General features: G+C 33.8%; 1 protein-coding gene across 3 annotated transcripts in view; it reads right to left on the minus strand.

Moving 5' to 3' along the window:
• Positions 1-15,521, minus strand: part of LOC143232265 (uncharacterized) — a 143,363-nt gene extending 127,842 nt beyond the window's left edge. For all 3 annotated transcript variants that reach the window (XM_076467448.1, XM_076467454.1, XM_076467453.1), the window contains exon 1: positions 15,456-15,521. In XM_076467448.1, coding sequence (XP_076323563.1) covers positions 15,456-15,512 — 57 coding nt within the window. In that variant the 5' untranslated portion in view covers positions 15,513-15,521. The remainder of the gene's footprint in view (positions 1-15,455) is intronic.
• Between the last annotated feature and the right edge of the window lie 7,499 nt (positions 15,522-23,020).

Raw genomic sequence — 23,020 nt, forward strand, 5'->3', positions numbered from 1 at the left:
AAACTCGTTACCAAACCCACAATATAGAAACCTGAAATATCTAACTTGTTAACACAGCCATAATATATGAAACTGAAAAACATTAAACTTGTGCACAGACACATAAATATAACGTTTAAAGCTCAACAGGGAAACATTAAGTGTGCAGAAAATCAAAGAAGAACAGTTCATAAGAGTAGAGTATATTTAACTAGTCAGTAAAATAGAAATAACCTAAAACACTCCAGAATTTCTAATTTTAACACGATTACAAAAGTTACTGTTTATATTACTTGGAAAGAGTAAAGTGATAATGTTGATAATTGGAAACGATATTTTACTTCTTCCACGTTTGCACACATGCTGATGCTTGAAACGCTTTTGTTTGATTAAAAACAAGTTATTATATAAAATCTTATTTGAAGACGAGTAAATATACGGAAGTTGACTTGTTATATTTTAGTGTAGCTTAACTTGTAGAACATAAGCTTTCCGCTGGGATTGTGAGTTAGAAACTATCTCGTTTAAGGTTTCTTTTAGCACATACTTTAGAAAACCTTATTTCACTTGTTTTCTTTCTCTCTCTTTCATTTTGCTTTAGCCTTTAGTCAAAATTCAAGAAGGTATCCTACTTCAAGCGAGTTAATCAAATTAATTATGAAGACCAAAGTATATGGCTTAGAAGACTTTTACGAAATAATAAAAGTTTTTGTAAATGTTCATTTCATAAACTCGTTCATTTCAGAAAATGTTTTCTATAACTCAATAATATCAAAAAATTGTTAAAATGAGGAAGGTGCGAATTCAGAAAGAAAGTTACAACGACGACTGGCCTGACTTGACCAGGTGGATAAGGCACTCGACTCGTAATCGAATGTCGCAGGTTCAAATCCCCATCACACCAAATACTCTCGCCCTTTCAGCCGTGGAGCATTATAATGTGACGGTCAATCCCATTATTCGTTGGTAAAAGAGTAACCCAAGATTTGGCGGTGGATGGTGATGACTAGCTGTCTTCTCTCTAGTCTTGCATTGCTAAATTAAAGACGGCTAGCGCAGATAGCCGTAATGTAGCTTTGAGCGAAATTCAAAACAAATCAAAGAAACCAACAAACAACGAGGACTATGATGGCTAAAAGGAGTGTTACAACAAGTACTGTGATAGCTGATAGGGGAATTATAACAAGGAGTATGATAACTAATAGGAAGCAAGAACGTTCATCATCGTCACCATAAGAAACAACGACAGCCTGAGAAAAAGACACCATAATTTTAACATAAAAAATGTACTGTGTCAAGAAATTACCCATGAGAGATTATCTGAAGTAGACAAAGTTAATATGAGAAGGCAGTGGGTAAAAGTACCCTAAATATAACAAAAGTATAAATAATGAAATTGTAATATTTGAAGATGATCTAACTATTGTCTCATGCGACCGTAATTAAGTATGACCTTTATTGTCTTATGAAACATAAACAGAAAAGACAGGTCTTTCTTGTTTCATAAAACACAAAGAGACAAGAAAGATATCTGTCTTTTTTCTTTAGGTTTTATAAAGCAAGGAAGATATCTGTCTTTTCTCTTTGCGTTTTATGAAACAAGAAAGACAGATATCTTCCTTGTCTTATGCAACACAAAAAGAAAAGACGGATATCTTCCTTGATTTATAAAACACAAACAGAAAAGACAGATATCTTCATTGTCTTATAAAACACAAACAGAATAAGACAGGATATTGAAAATAATCCCCACTGTAAACAAAACCTCAAGCAGCTGATACGACAGAATATCCCAGATAGTCACTTCAATAAACCTTCCATTAAAAATAAACCGTAGCGGGTGAGGTCAACACAAACTGTTCATTTTCCATGCAGGTGAGCTTCACACAGCCTTCTGAACACTAGCCGTCCTAGGGAAGTACACAGAAAAAAGTGTGATTGGTAAGATATGGGTTGAAGCTGGTTCGTATTCACCAACAAAAATTGCAACAAGTATTCTGCAAGCAAGAAGTATGTATATTAATAATTCAAATAACTGATATGAATAGCACTATTGAACAGTGTATTAAGATCCAATAACGTTATTACATCCAATAATTTCCCTGCAGTGTTTCTTGACGAGCTGTAAGTACAACGAGAGAGTAGTAGGAAGTAAAATCAGCTTTCTGATCGATATATTCAACATCTTTTTAAAGAACAAATGCGAAAGAAACGAACAAAAGGCAAGCTGGCTTTGTATTGTATATCAGAAAACACATATTGATCCAAAACACTGCATTGAATAATTTACCTATCTAACAACAAAACAAAAATACAACCAGCAGAATATCTAATTAAGAAAATTTTAGAACATGCTACGAGTTTTAACAACAAGTTTAAGATGTGCATTATGAGTGTTGGGACAAAGACAAAGGTTAAGGTTGAAATTTACACTTTCTAAGGATGCATAGTCAGGAAGATGTAGACATCATCATGTTACTGTAGGCAATTTTCTTTTTTAACAAAATGAGGTCATCATTCGTTCTCTTGGCACAGATGACTTCTTGTTTGTTTGTTTTTTTGTTTTTATATTTCGTGCAAAGCTACACGAGAGCTATCTGCGCTAACCGTCCCTAATTTTGCACTGTAAAACTAGATGGAAAGCTGTTGGTCATCACCACCCACCGCCAACTCTTGGGCTACTCTTTTACCAACTAATAGTGGAATTGACCGTAACATTACAATACCTCCACGGCTGAAAGGGCGAGTATGTTTGGTGCCATGGGGATTCAAACCCATGACCCTCAGATTACGAGTCGAGTGCCTTAACCACCTGGCCGACTTCTTACTACTGGCTCAGTTTTAGAGATTTCCCTTATAATATTTCTTCATCCACTGCTGAAGGAAACGCGAATAGCTAAATCATGATTGGTGTAAAATATGAAGGTTCTTTTATCTTTCCAAGCTCTATTTAAGGGAATTATTTTCTGGAAAACAAAATAATGGTGTTTCAGGGTGTTTATTGTCGTGTAATAGCTACATTTTGGAAGCTCTGAAATCATTGGGTTAAAGTGATACACTACCAATTGAAACAACTGTTGCTGAGTTACAGTTTTTGTGCTTAATCTACAAGTCCATATTATATTCCAAAGAACTATTTCTTTGTTGGCCTTTTTACTCCAATTATGAAGCTCAGGCTGATAATCTATTACTTACGATAAGGTAATTGAAGTCACGAATATTCAGAGCTCAGTATGTAAGGCAAATATGGATACAGTTCTACGAAAATCAGCCACAACTGCCTCCAAACACTGAACACGATTAGTGAGAGGAAGCAAATATGGAGAGATATGTTATTCAAAGTATACGCCAGCTATTCTAGAAATAAAATGCCTCACACAGTCTTATGCAGATGTGTAAAAAAGTTGTATGCTTTGACAAGACAGCTTTAGAATGAAGCCATTTTCCGAAGGAAACTACGTTATTGGGATATTGTTAAGAAATAGGACGTAGCGACATGTACTGTAACGACGTGATGAATGTCCAAAATCGATTTAAGATAATGGATTCAGCATCTGTATACATATACACACTCTATAAACATTGCGCGAGGAGAACGAAAACAATCGGACACGTGCATTGTTTAATATTTACGGAAAACAAAGAAAAATTTGATGCACACGAGATTTATAAGCATGCATAGCACATTGAAAAAGTGCGTAAGCACATTTTACAGTTGTCATGAGTTATGTCTACAACCGAAACAAAGACAACCGTTTTCAATCCTCTACACATAATGTATTTTTCATAACTTCTAAAACAAATTGCTAAAGAAGATTCTTGATTACATAGTATACACGAACAGCAGTATATTATTTTGCTATCCATTTATTATTTTTAAAATTTTCTTACATCTAAATTCAAATATATATATGTAACTTTAAACTGCAAATAAAGTCCATACTTTCCCATTACATACTCAGAATAACGTTAAGGTCAAGTTGAAATTTTCTTATACTCACTGTTTATATTTTTTAATATTATTTTCTTATTATGTTTCTTAGCACATACGTTATCAGTGGATATACCACTAAACAATCAACTTAAAATCAGTTGATCGTACGATTTAGAGATAACTCACATATAAATATTACATACATGAATAATATTCTCAATAGTTTTTATTTCATTCCAAATTAGATATTTCAAAATTACTTATATTATTCTGTCGATCTTCGAGTTTCTTTGAAGGTGGTAACATTACGTATCGCTTTTCATTCGTTATGAATGTTGATATATTTGCGTTGCTTCAAAGTTGCTATACCTTTTACTTACTATAAACTACAAGTTAACAATAAGGAAATCGAGTAATAGGGACGTGGTTCACTTCTTCCGTTAAAATGTTTAATTTCTTACAAAAGCCGGAAGAAATAAATGTGTAAGCGATGCCAAAAGTCCTGCATGTTGGTATCCATTACCCAATGCACTTTCACTCTACGAGCGTCTACTATACGTACGTGATATGTCACGTTTCTCACCGACAAACTGCCCATGTTCGATGTCAATAACATAACTTATAGCAAGAAGCAAATCTTAAGTATGTTAAGATAAATTTATCGATAAACGCTAGTATAAGGTATAAAACTTTTTGTGTTAAGCACACACAGTGGCTGCTGACTTATAAAATGCAACATAAACATTCTGGTTTTCTCAGAGAAAGTTAAGAACTTGGGAAATCCTGAAGAAAGGAAAGGGATATTTTTAAAACATTCTAAACTTGTAGAATAAGTAAAAAAGGTAAAATTAAGGCAGACAGTGTTATTATAAAAACATAACTTAGATAGGTAAGTTTGTTATAAAGGGATAAAATTACGACAGACAGTGTTATTATAAAAACATAACTCACATAGGTAAGTTTGTTATAAAGGGATAAAATTACGACACACAGTGATATTATAAAAATATAACTTATAATAACAGAGTTATTATAAATAATAATAATTTAATAAAATTATTATAAAACAATAAGATAGAAATGATTATTATAAAAATATAATATTAAACTAGACAAGGTTATTTCAAAATTATCTAGACTTACTCTACCATCCATAACTTGTAAAATGATTGAAATATTTTGTCGTTTTTGAGAACTTTTTCTACTCTACCGGAGAGATTTAGATATTTTGGCAAAATATTAGAAAAACAAACGATGATCTGTATTTCCCATATAAAAATAACAAAAGATACTTTTATTTCAGTCAACGTTATACTACTGCAGGCTTTATTTTATCTTTATTGTTAATTCAGGTCAGGAGATAACTGGAAAGAGGCTTCTAATCTCAAAAGTTTGTTTGTTTGTTTTTTGAACTTCGCGCGAAGTTACTCGAGGGCTATCTGCACTAGCCGTCCCTAATTTAGCAGTGTAAGACGAGAGGGAAGGTAGCTAGTCATCACCACCCACCGCCAACTCTTCGGCTACTCTTTTACCAACGAATAGTGGGATTGACACTCACATTATAACGCTCCAACGTCTGAAAGGGCGAGTATGTTTGGTGCGAGCGGGATTCGAACTCGCGACCTTCAGATTACGAGTCGAACGCCTTAACCCACTTGGCCAAGCCGAGCCAAATCTCAACCCTAATTCTAACGATGAGTAGGTATAGTGAAATTTGTGTATGGTAACATTAAAAGCAGCACTAACCACGTCAAAATTTATTTTGTCACAAGAAACAGCAAATTATTTTTAAACATAAGTAGCAGAAAATACTCGTGATTTACATGTATCGACCTTACTCCTTCATTATCCCAATTACTGTTATAACTACCCCAAGGGGAGAGGAACCCGTATCCGAAAACAACTTGTTTTATGACTCCTGCCCGAAATATCTGAGTACGCGTGGCTTGTTTGATCCAGTTAACTTGTAAGAGGGGGCATGAATACAGTTTCAAACGCACTGCCTCAGCATCGCTAAGCGGAAACAAGAACAAAACCTCTGATGATAGACTGGGGTACAGCTACCCTGAAAACCTATTTCATTCAAGGTGTGTTTTAGCTATATAGGTAAATACCATCCCTTTAATCCACCATGAGTCAGCCTGTTTAGGGCTGTTAGTTCCAAAAGTGTGGAAGGAGTTCGCAGACAAGCTCCAGGGATACGAATGTAAAAGATACACATGAAGACGACTATGCAACAATGAGACATAAATAGTTGTGAATAAGATAGGTCTTTTTTGTATAATTTGGTACATGCTATTATTCCCATAGTTCAGACAAAAGGAGAATCGAATGAAAGAGTTTTAATGAAACACGGGGTTCCATTCCACATTGCAGACTGTCAAGATATTGCAAAAATCGAGTAATCATTAGATATTTTCCACACACGTCACTAGTACAGTGGCAAGATCTCACGTTTGTTCAGCTCTTACTGAGGGACTATCCCAAGTGTTCAATATAGTGTGACGTGCCCTCTACGTTGATAGGCCTAAACGGTATCTTTCGACATTTAGTAAAGTACAACTGTTGGACGTCGGACAGTATAGTTCGACTTTGTCTTGTGCTGTATTGAGCCTGAATGGTGGTCACTGAACGTTGTTAACTTATTGCTTATGCGAATTTCGGAATCAGCGCCTTCTAACGATAATTTATTTTTCATTGAAATAGCGTTTCCCATCGTTTCATTAGCTCACCTACCAAATATGTTATGTCTGTGGTGATTTGTTTTCGAATAATATGCGGCCATTAAAATAAGACAACTATCTTCATAGCAACCCTGTGTTTAAGTGGATAGTGTTTTTTTCTACACCAATCGAATGCTGGTAAACTTAATATTAGAAATAATTTATGCGTATTAACAAAATTTACATAAAATATGTGCAATAATAATTTAGATATGTAAGATAGCATTTTGGAAATGACGCGTGGAATAATTTGAATACAAGAAATGAATTTTTCTTCATCTGATGTCAAAGTGCTTCACGTGCTGCAAATGGATAATCAAGATATTTTCTACAGCGTCTTATCTATGCTGTTCCTGGATATCCACATTGATAAACTTGATTATAACAGTAACCTGTTACTGGGTGTACGAGAGAGTCGAGTTATTTGTGACGTTCACTTCAAGTCTGTTGCTGGATTGTGGTGATACTCAAATGGTCTGTGGTGGGGACTTTTACTGAGTGTTCGTAATTCTCAAACTGTCTAAAATTATCTTTGCTAGTCTGTTACTGAATAACCATCGAAATTAAGTTATCTACAATGGTTCCTCATCATGATATATGGTTGTCTACAATGTTTTGTGATCATGGTATTTGTTGTTGACAATGTTTTCTAATCATGATGCTTATGTTGTCTAAAATGTCCCCTAATCGTGTCTGATGTCACCTTAGGTTGTCTGAAATGTTTCTTTTTAGTTATTATCAAATAATCATGGTCTTTAAGTTGTGAACATTATATCTTTTAAACAGGTACATCATAGCTATGACGTTCATGTTGCGAATAATGTCTCTCTATTACGGTCCCACAATCGCAAGATGGTTAGGGCTCTCGACTCGCAATTTAATGGTCGCAGGTTCAAATCTTCGTCACACCAAACATTCTCAGCCGTGGGGCGTTATAATATTTCTGTCAACCCTACTATTTGTTGGTAAAATAGCATCCCAAGAGTTGGCAGTGGGTGGTGATGACTAACTCTCTTCCCTCTCTGCCAAATTAGGGATGGCTAGCGCAGATAACCTTTGTGTATCTCTGCGCAAATTTCAAAAACAAACAAACTCTCTTACAGAGTTCCATCGTAAAAAAAAAAAATTGGGTATTTTCTTACAAAAGCACCTAACGCTGTGAGGTTTATTACATTGCTTTCTTTTATGACGTTTTTGTTATATACAGACATTTATTTTCAGATGTAATTTAGCTTCTTCCATAATACTATAACATCTCAAGAATGTCTGTGCATTTAATTTTCATTAAAACTGGAATACGCTTGTCTGATAAAACAAAAATAACCATTTCAGCTGCACATCATTCATCACTGGAGAGAATTTCCAGTAGAACTATCTTATTTACTATAAACATAAATCTCAAAAACTACAGCAAAAAAAAAAAAAAACTGCAAACAACTACATACTGGTTAAATATTTTAAAGCGTGGCGCTAAAGTAAACTTACTCAAAAATTTTCTGGGCTTTTTCATATTTAAAGTAATATAAGAATTGATTAATCTTCGAAGAGTATCTGTGTACAAACAATAATGGAATATTATGTATTATATGATTGTGCGGAAGGATTTAACAAAAAGTGCAGCACATAGTCTAACATTTTTATGTATGTCTTGAACTACTTTCATCCAAATAAGTTTCAATAATCTCTACCACCTAAATATTGAAAATGTAAATAAAGTAAACAAATAGCAGATGAGAGTAGAAATACTAAACTGTAGCTTAAAAAAAATTTAGATGGCCTGTGGTATTTGTTCGGATTCAGCACAAAGCTACAAAACGGGTTATCTGTGCTCTGCCCACCACGGGTATCGAAACCCAGTTTCTAACGTTTTAAGTCAGTAGACATATTCTTGTGCCAATGGGTGGCGACCTGTGATACTTTTAACAAGTTGGTTTATAAAACAAAATAGTTTATATATGTTTTAACAAAATACATTCAGTACAGTTACAAATAATCAAGCTTACAAAAGAGCTAACTAAAAATGCTATGTGAATTTAACTGAGAACATTGGTAATGTTACATTTGTTGACTAATAGGAAAGTCAAATGTTTAGTTTCTATCTTGCCACATTATCTTATAGCTCAACGAAACTTAGTTTCAAGTTTGATAAATCGGTATTTAATTGAAGTATTTCAGAGGTCTAAAATAAATCATGTAATTTATTGCTAAACAGATTTGTTCTAGCGGTATTTTAGACGAAAACCAAGCTTTATATAATAAAGTCTGAGAAGTCAAATTGAAAATAGGCTAAGCTATCAATGTTAATAAAATATAAACTCATTTTATTTGCATTTGTGGAATAGTGGAGTGTTAAGGAGGTTTAATACGTTATATTAAAACGATTTTGAAGACTCATCGCGTTGTTACATCCATGTCGTAGTGTCAAGTTATGCTTTATCTGACCATTATAAAAGTTAGTAATACTTGTTGTGTCGTAAGTCTGTTATGTCTGAAACTCACTCCTCTCTCTGCATACTTTCTATAAGCCATCTATAATGAGAAGACGACGGTGCTTCATTCAAGAGTGTGATCGCATATAAGTCCGAGGTCACTTCATCCGGAGACTTGACCAGTATGAAACAAAACAACATGAACTTCCTCCAGCTACTTGAGGCACTCGACCATTGAGCAAATATGTCATACAAACTACCTGTGTTGCTTTTCCAGGTTATATTGTGTGCTGTTGCCTTGGACACGTGCATTGCTTTAATCAGTTACCTTGTGTTCGTGGATTCTCATCTGTTATAGAACGCTGCTCTTTATTTAACGCGGTTGAAATACGACTGTCTGGTTTCTTTGGTGTATCAATATAATATATACTGCTTTACTTTCTAGTATCATTAAATAAGAGGGACATCCCTACCATTTGAATTTCAAATAAGAAGACATCTTCATGGTCTGAATGTGTGAATATAATGCATTGGAAAGAGTTTTTAAGTACCCTTTCCAAAAACTATCAGTTTTCGGTGGCATCATAATATCTACATGACGCCAAAATGTCAGAAATCAGTTCTGATACATACAGTTACATCACGACTTTATGTTGATTCTGGTTGCTACGTCACTTGCTTATTCGCATATTCAAAATCGTTTTAATATAACATGATCAACCCCTAATACATATCTAAGACTATGCAAACTTCGGTACACTCTCTTAGTATTATATTATCTACAAAAAAGGTAGGAAAGTCTTCCGTGACACATATACAGAAATGTGAAATTAAATATTGGAGGGAATCACCTAATTACAGGAAAGTCAAAACTACCAAAACTGAGTTATTTCAAATTAATTAGGCAAATGTTGGTTGAACTAAGGCAGTGATATTTTTTAAAGATTAAATAGATCAGTTGTTATAGTTTTGAGTATTTTGTTTCCATGCATTTTTTAGCAATGAAATTTTTTATATTGCTATAGCTATCTAGATCACGCATATGTCAATCTTTACTTGTCTTAAGAAAACTTAAAAATGTTTACAATACGTGTTTTGTTTTCCTTTTTATTAGCCATATTTTTGTGCAACAATAATATCAAATGTGGGGCGCGAGCATACGTCGTATCTGGTCCGATTATAGTATGGACTTGCAACGCTCAAATACGTAGTTTCGACTCCACAGTGGACACAGTAGATAGGCCAAACGGGCTTTGCTCTAAAACCAACCAGCCAACAATCAATTATAAATGCAATAAGCTTTAATTTTGCTTAACCTATACTGTGAAATAGTCATTGTTATTATTCAGACAATTTAAATGTCGTTTTAAAGGGTGATTCATGCCCGCCATGCCCAGGTGGGTTAAGGCGTGCGATTCGCAATCCAAAGTCGCGGGTTCGAATCTCGGTCTCACCAAACATGCTCGCCCTTTCAGCCGTAGAGGCGTTATAATATTACAGTCAATCCCACTATTCGTTGGTAAAAGTAGCCCAAGAGCTGGCGATAGATGTTGATGACTATTTGCCCTCCCTCTAGTCTTACACTGCTAAATTAGGGACGGCTAGCGTAGATAGCCCTCCTGTAGCTTTGCGTGAAATTCAAAAACAAACAACTAACGATTTTTTATGGTCATCATTTTGTTTTATTACGACTCCTACTATTAAATACTACCGTACTTAAAGATTAAGTAAATACGCTGCTTTTACTGTGTGAGGTTTGAAGGCACACCTGATTTATTGATGTAACTTGATATAAAGCTGAAATTTAAACCATGGTGTAAGTGGAGTATGCAAAGCATGTTATCTACTTTAGGAACTGCATGATAAACATAGGCGTAAGTGCTGTAGATGCTTAAATGTCTCCAAAATTTATTGATCTGAGTGGTGCTAAAGCTAAAAGAAATATCCAGCACTCTCAATCATATGTGTGTGTGTGTGTTTATGTAGTGCAAAAGCTGAATTACATAAGTATTTTATGTAAAACTAAGTATGTTCTTCTTTGAATCACCGACTACGTTTACGCACGTATGGCACTAAAACCTGCAGTTCAATTTTTCGTAGTGGACAGAGCGCTAAAACAAAAACAAGTTATAATAAACTATAAACATATTTTTCTTTGGAAACTAAGTTACGTATGCGCTTCTGACGCAAGGGTCGAACAGTGTTTTTGTATTAAAACTGAATTATGAATGCTTCTTTGAAGTGACACTTGAATTATTAACACATTTATCGGTGAGAGATCTCAATCAGGAACGCATGTTTTGGTGTTGATGCAAATTACCAATAATATACTTTAGACAAAAAGTGTTACGTTATAAAAGTATATCTGGAGGGTCAAAAATTACGTACGTACTAACAACGGCACCTGGAAATGCTGGGCTTAAAATTAATTTTAGAAAGGGCGTAGGCCTCCCTTTACACTATTTTGTACTTTAGTGCACAAACAATTCATTTGATTCAAACGTACCTGTACTACACGTTGCATTAAAGGCCTCCTCTGTTCCAGTTAGGCTCTGATTCGCAACATTAGGGCGGTAAAATTACTACATTGCCCAACTCGTACCATTCGTTCTATTTAAATTAGAACTTCAGAGAGAGCCCTCTTCAGACAGTTTTTCACAAAAACTTGTGATACTAGCCATTTAGACGATCATATTTGCTTTACATATATAATATTTGATTTAAACATTATCGAGTTACAAGTTCTTTTTATGCAGTATTCAGTTAGGTACTATAATCTCAGAAACACTAAGGTGTATATTCACATCGTAAAAGAATGACTTAGTTTTAAAATGGTTCAAACTGTATTTCAAATAATTTGGAAAATATCGAAATGCAAAAGTCAGTCAAATCAAATTAGAGTTTGCAGTAAATTATATATATATATATACATATTGTGTAGTTTGCGCTCGTTAAATGGTTATTAAATAATATAGACAATAATCAGAGCAAATTATACCAAATTAGCCTGATTTTTACACGTTACCATGAACTACTAAATAAGAGTTACCCCTTCCTTAATGATGTATGAGATAGCGCTTCTGACGGTCTAAATTATACCATTTTCTACAATGCAATTTTACATAAAAAGAGAGATAACGAAACCTTAAATAATCATCACCAGAGACAGTTTACTTGTAATACAAACTATGAGCAGACCATACAAATACGTTGGTATTTTCAATTTTTTATACTGTAAAACAATTATCTTCACATATCTCTAAAAACAAAAAACAGTGACATAGTAGTATGTCTGCGAATTTACTGTGCTAGAAACTGGGTTTCGATACCTGTGGTAATCACAACACAGATAGCCCATTGTGTAGCTTTGTGCTTAATTCCAAGCAACAAACAACTCCCAAAAAAAGAAAAAATATAAACTCGTGTACAAAAGATTAAAGATTGAGAAGTTTTTTTCTAGTTTCTGTGGCTTCATTAGTTAATGTATAATAAAACTGATGAAAGAAACCACATAAACAGCAAAAAGTTCATTAACTAACCGAAGCAACAAATTAAAATCGTCTGCTAAGCTGATAACAGTCGGTTAAGCCTTTTTCTTTATTAAGCAGTGTTTTAGTGCTACATAAGTCATTAATGTAGAGGTTTAAATTTTCACACCCGGCTGAATGTTTTGAAGCTTTACTCATTGAACGACTTAATCTAAATAATACTTTCCGCTAGGGAAAAAAATATGAAAAAATAACAACTACCATGGTAATTTCTTAAGTGTTCATAATTTTAGTACAACTCATACAGTTAGCTCAAATTGTGATTTTTCTTTTAACTGAAAACGTGAATGATGCGTTATTTTGTTGATTCGTAGAAGTGAGCTAGTAGAAAACAAAACGTATCTTTGAACTAGCTTAAAGGTGAAAGGGTAAATTTGACTAAAAACAGTTTGTATGACAGTGAATAAAAGGTAAACAATGAATACGGAACTAATAAGAAGAAGTGAAAATGAAAGATCATATAGGAAACAAGACAGAAAGAGTAGTTTTACCCTTTAAAAAATTTAAAACTGAGATATATAAATAAAGTGTAATACTAGAATGTAACTTCAGAAACTACTTTCACATAAAATTTGGCAATTGGAAATAATTTTACAAAAAATGAGGGTTTAATTTTATATTTGAAAACCATGTCACTCCTGGAAAACCAAACCCAAACTTCACACTCTTCAAATTTTGTTTCCAGGAGTGTACAATCTTACCATGAAACCGAAATCCTGATTGGTTGCATACTAATTTTACTAGTGAAACATACACAATTTGTCTTGGAAATTAAATTAATTTATGCTACATTTCACACTGTCTCTCAAACAGCTCAATTGACTGCCAAAGTTTGGTGAATATTCATCCAACACCTGTAAAATCAGTAACGTTTTCTATATTATGCATGATACAACCAGAGATTGTATCAGAAAACAGTGACAGTGTTTGTACTTCGTATTTATTACAAAGCTTTTAGAGATATCTACTATTGTCCCTCATTTCTAATTATTCAACAGTGGAAAGGCAGTCAAATCAGCAGCACCTACCACCTACAGTCAATGTTAAGAGATCTACTATTACTATTATAAGGTAGTCGCAGCTTAAAGTGCAGGGAATATTTCGTGGTATCGCAAGTAATCCAAACCAGCTTGTCAGCTCCAAAATCTAGAGCTCTGGTACGGCGCCAATCCACGCCATATAGAAAGACATGAAAAGAACAGATTAGAAAATTGCAAGAAACGTATTAATGCGCATTCTGAAGACAAATAAAAAAGTCAAAGGATGAATATTAATTAAATTTTAAGTACAATCGATGGTACACGTTACAATATTTCGCACTCAAAAATAAAACATTTCATAAAACAAATAAAATAATTTGATATTTTAACAATACCTACGAGTACTTTTATTGTGCATTGTTGATTATAATTCAGCCCAGCATGGTCAGGCGATTAGGGCTCTTGACTTGTAATATCAGGGTCGCGGATTCAAATTCCCGTGACACCAAACATGCTCACCCTTTAAGCCGTGAGAGTATAATAATGTTACGGTCAATCCAACTGTTCATTGTTTAAAGAATTGCCCAAGAGTTGGCAGTGAGTGGTGATGACTAGCTGCCTTCCGTCTGGTCCTATAGGCTAAATTAGGGACAACTAGCACAGGTAGCCCTCGAGTAGCTTTGTGCGAAATTCCAAAACAAACAAACAAACAAACTTAAAGTAATATGTCAGCAGAATTCTCTATTTAGGTAATGAATATCAAATACACTCGATGACGGATAGAACTTGTTTCCACTAATACTAGAATAAATGTATTATAATTTCGCCAAGAACTCGGTTTTGGTGAACATAAGCGCTAAAAGGTGTATTGAAAACACATGTTTGACTAAAGGTTTAAGGTTAAGGGTTACATTGTTCGACTAATTCAATTTGCTTTCATCTCTAACCAATTCCATGATGCTCAGCTTGTCTTGTGCACACTTCGTAACAGTTGGTTTAACAATTTTGTGTTCATCCACCGTTTTACAGAACGATTACACGCAGGAATAAACCACACATCACACTTATTGATTATGTAAATTAGTATCTCATTTGTGAAACTTGTTAACACTCGCATCTTTAATCCTTTGATTACATACTGGGTCAATTTCATAAAAATTATAATTCATTTAGTTTGTAAGGATAATAAACATAAAAGGTTGGGACTCATATATACTACGCCACTTTGTTATTTTGGTAATACGAAGGTTAAAAGGTAATTCATCAATGTATAATACTACTTAAGCATGAACGGACAGTTATTTAGATGTTTTAACACTACATGCTCTAATTTCAAGGAACTTAGTTCACATTGCATGTAGACATTAGTAATTTCACACTTATTGCAGAATATGCGATCACGCGTTGTTTTACTGTACAGTTTCATCGGTGTTAAAAAATAGGGAAAATCCAGTTCATAAATTAGACATATATTTCATGAAATAGTAAAATAAACCAAATAAAAATTGTAATATTTATATTTTTATTATAAAACAAATGCTAATACACCTTAAACCGTCCGCCACGTTGCCTACAGTATAATGACTCTTTCAGGAAAACAAAATAGACATTATTGCGTTCTGTTTTTTCGACTATGAATATAAATAACTTACCATTTCTTATTGCTTTTCAAATTATGAACATAAATAACCTACTATTTCTGATTGTTTTTCAAACTATGAACATAAATAACTTACCATTTTTGATTGTTTTTCAAACTATGAACATAAATAACTTACCATTTCTTATTGTTTTTCAAATTATGAACATAAATAACTTACTATTTCTGATTGTTTTTCAAACTATGAACATAAATAACTTACCATTTCTGATTCTTTGGTAACAGAAGTTGATTCATACTCCATTGTGGTAGACATCATCGTTGGGGGAGGTTGCGACACCCTCATTTTTTCGTTTTTTGTTGGGGAAATGTTTGAGTAGTTAAAGCTATTGTAATTTTTCATGGCTGAAGAATTTGGGCAAACAGGTTTGTATTCAAGAGTAATTTTTTCTTCATTTTCAAGTATAGGAGGTATTGTAGTTTTCCAAACCTTGTTTCTGTAATATAACCTTGACCCTTTTTCAATAGGTGTGGATTCCTGACGAGATAGACTAGCGGGAGGTACATCGTTTAACTCAGAAGATGGCAACATTAACTTGTTTAAACGGTGAACAGCCCAGTCTTCAAAATCTTTTGAGTTTCTAAATCCACGAACCAAATCTTGGTTTTGAGACCATGCCTGTGATAGAGGTGCGTTATTTATACCACTTAAAGAAAGATATTCGAGGTTGCTGAAATCATCCCATTGCTCATTAGCTTTACTGACAACATCAGCTGAAGACTGAAGATGTTCCACCCGATCTTCCTCGTTATGGTCCTGGTAATGCCAATGGATTTCCTCTCCTTTCATACTGGTTGATTGTAAACTATATGTAACTGGATTTGAAGTTAGGCCTACTGCATCATTTCGTGTCTGTTGCTGCTCTTCTGCTTTATCAGTTACACACGGTTCACTAACACTCATCGTTTTTTGTTAACTGTTTTTATTTACTTTTACTTACATTTAAAACAAATAAAGATTATTTTTATAATTATGAAATTACGTTCATTGGAGTTGGTAAATCTTTTAAATTCTGAAGCTTTAAGGGAAATAGTACTTTCGATGTTATTTTAGAATCTGGAAAGGTTTTCAAGCTGTGATTGCTGTTATTATCTTTAGCTTTAATAGTGATGTTTTTAGAGCCACTAATTAATATTCCTTGACAAATGTGTCTGTTTACTAACGTTAGCGATACTCGAATTCAAGTATTTTCATTTTAGACGGGTTTTCAGTTGAAAGTTATGTTTGATGTTATAATTATTTTGTTTCCTTGATGTTATAAAACGTAATTTACGTTTTCGTCCATAATAAGTTTGATGTTGTTGCTTTTATGCGTTAGATTATTCATGTTATCTTGACGACTGGTCAGTTCCTTTTCTTTAAGTTTAGTATAACCAACTATAGCAATAGTGGTTTAGTAAGAATAAGAAATCCACTTTTATTTCTAGTGATGTTTCAGTATTTCTTAAACAACGTGCAGTATCTGAAAGACACCCAAAACCACTAACTTCTCCACAAGACATTAACGCCACCTGGGAATTCTTATCCGCACATAGTGAAAAAGGATTCTTTTTCTTTATTTCCATAAGATATGTCAGAAACTTTTCCAGTCTCTACATAAAGATTTGAAACGGGTGATACTGACTTTTGTATGTTAACACTTTCAGATGCTGCTGCCTTGTTTGTATTAGTAATTTCAAGTGATACTGCTTTCTTTGAATTAACAATTTCAAGTGATACTGGCTTATTTGAATTAACAATTTCAAGTAATACTGACTTATTTGTATTAGAAATTTTAAATCATACTGCCTTGTTTGTATCAGTAGCTACAAGTGAAACTAGTTTGTATTAATAATTTCAAGTGATACTACTTTAACTGTATTAGTAATTTCAAATAATACTGCCTTGTTTTGTATTAAAACTTTCAGGAGATATTGCTTTGTTTATGTTAGCACTTTCAAGAGTTACTGTTTTTTGTGTTACGAATTTCAGATGAAACTGTCTTGTTTGTATTAGCAATTTGAAATGACACACCGGCCTTCTTTGTAATATATATTTCAAGTGTCACTACCTTATCTGGATTAATAATTTAGGAGATACCGCCTTGTTTGTATTAGTAATTTCAGGCGATACCGTCTTGTTTGTATTACTTTCCAACGATACTGCCTTGTTTGTGTGAACAATTTCTGGTGATATTGTTTACTTTGTTTATACGACTACTGGTCATTTTTTATCGTATCAGTTGTATGTAACACATTCTCTTTTATGTTTTATTTTATCAAATCCAAGACTATTTTATTGGATTACTAGTCTATAAAAACTATTATTTAAAATTGACGATTAAACTTTTATGTTCCTAGCATTGAGCATATTTCGTTTAAAATGAGTTTTATTCGTGTTAAGAAGGGATATCTGAACTGCTTTATAAACGAACTTTTTGTTTCTGACAACAAAGTCTAAGCTTTTCTGACTACAGTAACAAGAATCTTCAACATACAAGCGACTATTTACTAACGGAAGAGTAGTTTCAACTACAAAACTTCCTACCTTTCGCTGAGACAAAAGTTTCTACTGGTAAACCGCTACGTTTGAGAGAACAACGGCTCATATAGTAAGATGATTCACTATGTAAAGCAGGGATTTATCATTGCAACAGAAAGGAACCGACATGTGTTACTTTGACCTGCCAAGAGCTCACCAACCCTAGATCGCAGGCTATCTTATAACGTCAAACCAAACAGCACTTCCACTGTTTCTTTGAGAAAGGCTAGCTGCTGTGAGTGAAACTATGCCTTCTGCTACCTAAACCATGTGGAGAAGACGTGTTCGCAGGGACACCAATTACACCTGTTTTCGTGCCGCACTGCAAAGCTTTCGTTTTATTCAGATAGAATATGTTTCTATAAGTATGGTAGCGACATCTATTGGTGCTTTCAAGGAATACCCATGATAACGCTTGGTTTCTGGGTTTCATTTGATAAAAGGTTGAAGAATTAAACGGAATATCAACGAAGAAGCAGCAATACATCATAAGATCGGAGCTGTCGGCCAAACATTAGAGTTTTGTGTTGTGGGTTTCTATTGTTTCTTCTTCTAACTGTAATTCTGCACTCAAGTTGCCGAACAACATCACAACTAAACGGAATAAACTTATCTGTATGTACTAATAAAAATATCAAATTTTAATACTGGCAAATAAAATATTACGTAAAATATAACAAAACAAATAATACCATAACACATAAAAACTGAAATATAACAAATAAAATATATAAAGAAACAATGAGGTTGAATCACTAGGAATACCTCTTCGTTAATAATATAATCTATAATTATATATCACTGTATTTACAATTTCATATGCAAACGCCTCTCATAGTATATAGTTAAAGTAAATGGATGATCTAGCGTTATGTGATGTGTATTTTGTTATTAACGAATCGAAATTGAAAATGCACTGTAAAAAATGTAAAAACGAACATTAATTTCCCACAGCCACCATACAACGTTAGGAAAACTGCTTCACTTACTGAGCAACCACTACACTTATTGCCTAAGAAAACATCTGTTCCAAACGATTTCAATTTTGCGCAAAGCTACACGAGGGCTATCTGCGCTAGTCATCCCTAATTTAGCAGTGCAATATTAGAGGGAAGGCAGCTAGTCATCACCACCCACCGCCAACTCCTGCGCTACTTATATAACAAATTATAACAAATAGTTGGATTGATCATAATATTAGAAGGGTCCCATGGCTGAGAGAACAAAATTGTTCGGTATGATGGGGATTTAAACCCTCGACCTTCAGAGTGCACATCGAACGCCCCTAATCACTTGACCATGTCGGGCCTCCATTGGATGAAACATTGTTATGAGATGCGTGACGTACGTTGTACGAACCATTTTTATTTACGATAAATAATACAGCAGTTCAAAAAACTTTGACACGAATATTTAGGTATTACAATTTTGATAATATTTATTTGATTTATTAAAGTATTGATTTGGCAGATACCGTTACGAGAATAAAAACTCTGTTATTGTTTTAGTGCAAAGCTACACGAAGCGCTCTGTCCACCACAGATAATAAAACACTGGTTTTAACGTCGTAAGTCCATAGACGTGCCGATAACCCGTAGTGAAACAAAAAAACTTTCAAACTGTATAAAGATCAATACGTTCTACTTAGGAAAAATCAGTATATATGAAAAAAAAAGAAAAGAAATGAACCATATTATGGTTCATAATAGAAATTTACTCAAAACTATAACAGAACATTAGAGCAAAAAAATCTTAAAAATAGACTTATCTTTAAAGCAATACTCAAAACCTTCTTTTTGATTGCTAGGACTACCCAAACATTGATAATAATTAGGATAAGTGATTTCATGATTGTACATAAAATCAAAATTTGCCTATTTGCTCAGATTGTTATTGTCTGCGGACTCACAACGCTAAGATCAGGGGTTCGATTCCCCATCAGTGGACTCAGCTACAACAATCTAGCTTTGCTTTAAGAAAAAAACACACACATATTATTATTATTATTAATATTATTGTTTCACACGCCTATAGCAAATATTGATTTTGTATTTTGCACAAAACCTTATGTCCATGATACATTTAAAAGCTAATTATCTTTCACAGAAAATTGATTTACATGGTTATAAATGCATAATAGATGGAATGTTGTTCTGAGCGACTACTTTCAAACTAAACGCGTACTAAAGATGTGTTTATACGAAACCTCAGGCAAAAGCCTTATGGTTCAGAGAATAATTGTTTTTAAAGCCACGAAGTTTTATCTAGAGAGATATTTTAGACGTATTTGTTTTCTGTTGATAAAATTTTAGAAGCTCTTAGTGTGGGTTTTGTCTTACTCTTTGCTTATATTTGCCAATTGCTGTACATTTAAAAAAACAACAATATATAAGATAATTAAAAAATGAGAATTTATAATCTACGAACAGGGACTGCAAAAAAAAGGAAACAAACCAAGCTGAATATCAACTACTGAACAGTATGCTCAAGCTACACATCCCTGTTATGACTCCCCCATAACGCCCCCCGCTAGTACAGCGTTATGCCTACGGATTTAAACGCTAAAATCAGGGGTTCTACTTCCTTCGGTGGGCTCAGCAGATAGCCCGATGTGGCTTTGCTATAAAAAAAACACACACACTCCATTATAAAATTTTCCACTGATGGGACAGTGGAAAATCTTCGGTTTTACAACGCTTAGTGGACACAGCAGATAGCCCTCGTGTAGCTTTGCGCGAAATTAAAAAACAACAACAACAAACGAACAAAAACTTTATACAATCGGTAATATACAGTATTATCCTACATTATAGTACATCAACTATGTTGTTTTATACTAAAAAATTTATAAAATCATTCGTAAAAATCAAAACCACTTTTTCATTAAAATAACTTAAAAGTTATGGTGAGAAATATAATTAAACACTATGGCTACAACTGTTGGATCTATTGTGAAACTTTATTATTGTTCAACTTAAATTATTTGTAAGAAACACCTAGTTGAAAAGTAGAATGCTGAGTATCGAGATACATCATGTATAAATATTTGAAAAGTGACATTTTTAATGATTTTTTTGTAGAATTAAAGGGGAAGAATGATTAGTCAGATAAGTAAGGTTATGTTTGCAATAATTCACTATTATCATTCACATATATAGAATAAATAACATCAAATTCTTAAACAATAACACAAGAAGAAATTAGTAAACTACACCCATTTGAAAATTTTCAGAATATTTTTCAAAAACAAATCAAGAGTATTGTTTTTAAAAAAGACAGAAATGAAGAAAGAAGACAAAGACAATTTTATTTATTCACGACCATGGTTTCACTGGTAAAGACATCATCAGTCATGTTATGACATTAGGTACAGACTGAAATGATTTGAAAATAGGTTTATACATAGTTTAACCAAAGAGCCAAAACTGACTTTGACATTCATTTTGAAACAAGTGGGGAGCAGCAGATTTGGTCATTTACAATTTTTTCTGGATTTATTTTCAGACATCTATTTATTTCAAAAACTTCCTAACTGTTCAGTTTTTTTTACCACTTTCACAGATATGTAATTTTCCTTTCCTTCCCCCCCCCCGGATCAATTTGGTGTTTAGCTTCAATAAAGTAGGATGCGAAGGTTGAATACATTTTATCGAATATCCAACTTCTAGAATGTTCTTTAATTCTCGTATCTATGAATCTTCCTGTTCGACCTATACACACACTGTCGTGAATCTTCCTGTTTGACCTATACACACACTATCGCGAATCTTCCTGTTTGACCTATACACACACTGTCGTGAATCTTCCTGTTTGACCTATACACACACTATCGCAGTCTTGACACGTTGGTAAACACGCTACACTTTTTGATTTTGTCTCTATTGTTGAACAATATTTTTCACCGGTTGTTTTTACAGTAGAAGCCCGACCTGTAGACTTTGTTGTTCAGTTTGTTGTATATTTTGTGAGAATGATAAAGAAAAATTAACCCTATTCAAGTCCAGGATTTGAAAATAATAAAAACCACCTGCTTAGATCAGAACTACTTCATATTTACTGACCAAATATGTTGCTCTTTCTGTTTTGTGTTAAGCACAAAGCTACACAATGGGCTACCTGTGCTCTGCCCACCACGGGTATCGAAACCCGGTTTTTAGCGTTGTAAGTCCGCAGACATACCGCTGAGCCACTGAGGGGCCACCAAATATGTAAACAGAACAATAGTTTAGTTATGAATTCTCCCCTTTCTCCTTTACTTGTAGAGGTTTACATGAATAATTTAGAGAAGAAATTGTTTAGCGATGAATATAATATAAAACATGTTAAATAATGGTATTTTTGTAACTTTCCTAAATTCAAAAAGCAAATTTTTAAACTATACTATGGAAGTTGGTTAGAAACGAAAAAAAAACAAATTGGACTTAAATGTTCACATAGATAACAGCATACATATCTTAAAAATATTCAGAATGCCGACCTGTAGTGGCACCATCGTACATGTTTCTTCAATTCGTTCAACATCTCACAAACTTATGTTCCGTAGTTTGTTACACTGACTTATCACTGTACCTTTTGCCATCTGAAAATCGTGAAAGTGAGTTGAAAACAATGAAACAAACCGTTGCTAACAATGATTTTACAATAAAGTTAATTGACAATAAACATTGATTTAAGGATATATCCTGACAAAACGATAACGAAATTATTGTTTGTATATAATTTATCCCACCAACACTCGTTGCTTGTTTGTTTGTTTTAAATTTCGCACAAAGCTATTCGAGGGCTATCTGTGCTAGCCGTCCCTAATTTAGCAGTGTAAGACTAGAGGGAAGGCAGCTAGTCATCACCACCCACCGCTAACTCTTGGGCTACTCTTTTACCAACGAATAATGGGATTGACCGTCACATTATAATGCCCCCACGGCTGAAAGGGCGAGCATGTTTGGTGCGACCGGGATTCGAACCCGCGACCCTAGGATTACGAGTCGAGCGCCTTAACACACTTGTCCATGTCGGGACACACTCGGTGCACTTTACCATCTACTAAACCAGACATCCATGTTAACAATAACAGATTTTTAATAATAAGAGTTCGTTTAGAATTAAGTATAAATCTACAAATGGAGTGAGTATCTGTGTTCTATCCCCCAGGCCTATCCAAACCCGGTTTCTCGCAGTGTGAGTCTATAGGCATATCGCTGTTCCACTGGGGAAGATGGAGCAATAACAAGAAACCTTAATAGTAA

This window comes from Tachypleus tridentatus, chromosome 11 (assembly GCF_004210375.1).
Source record: "Tachypleus tridentatus isolate NWPU-2018 chromosome 11, ASM421037v1, whole genome shotgun sequence".
In the NCBI taxonomy this organism is placed as follows: domain Eukaryota; kingdom Metazoa; phylum Arthropoda; class Merostomata; order Xiphosura; family Limulidae; genus Tachypleus; species Tachypleus tridentatus.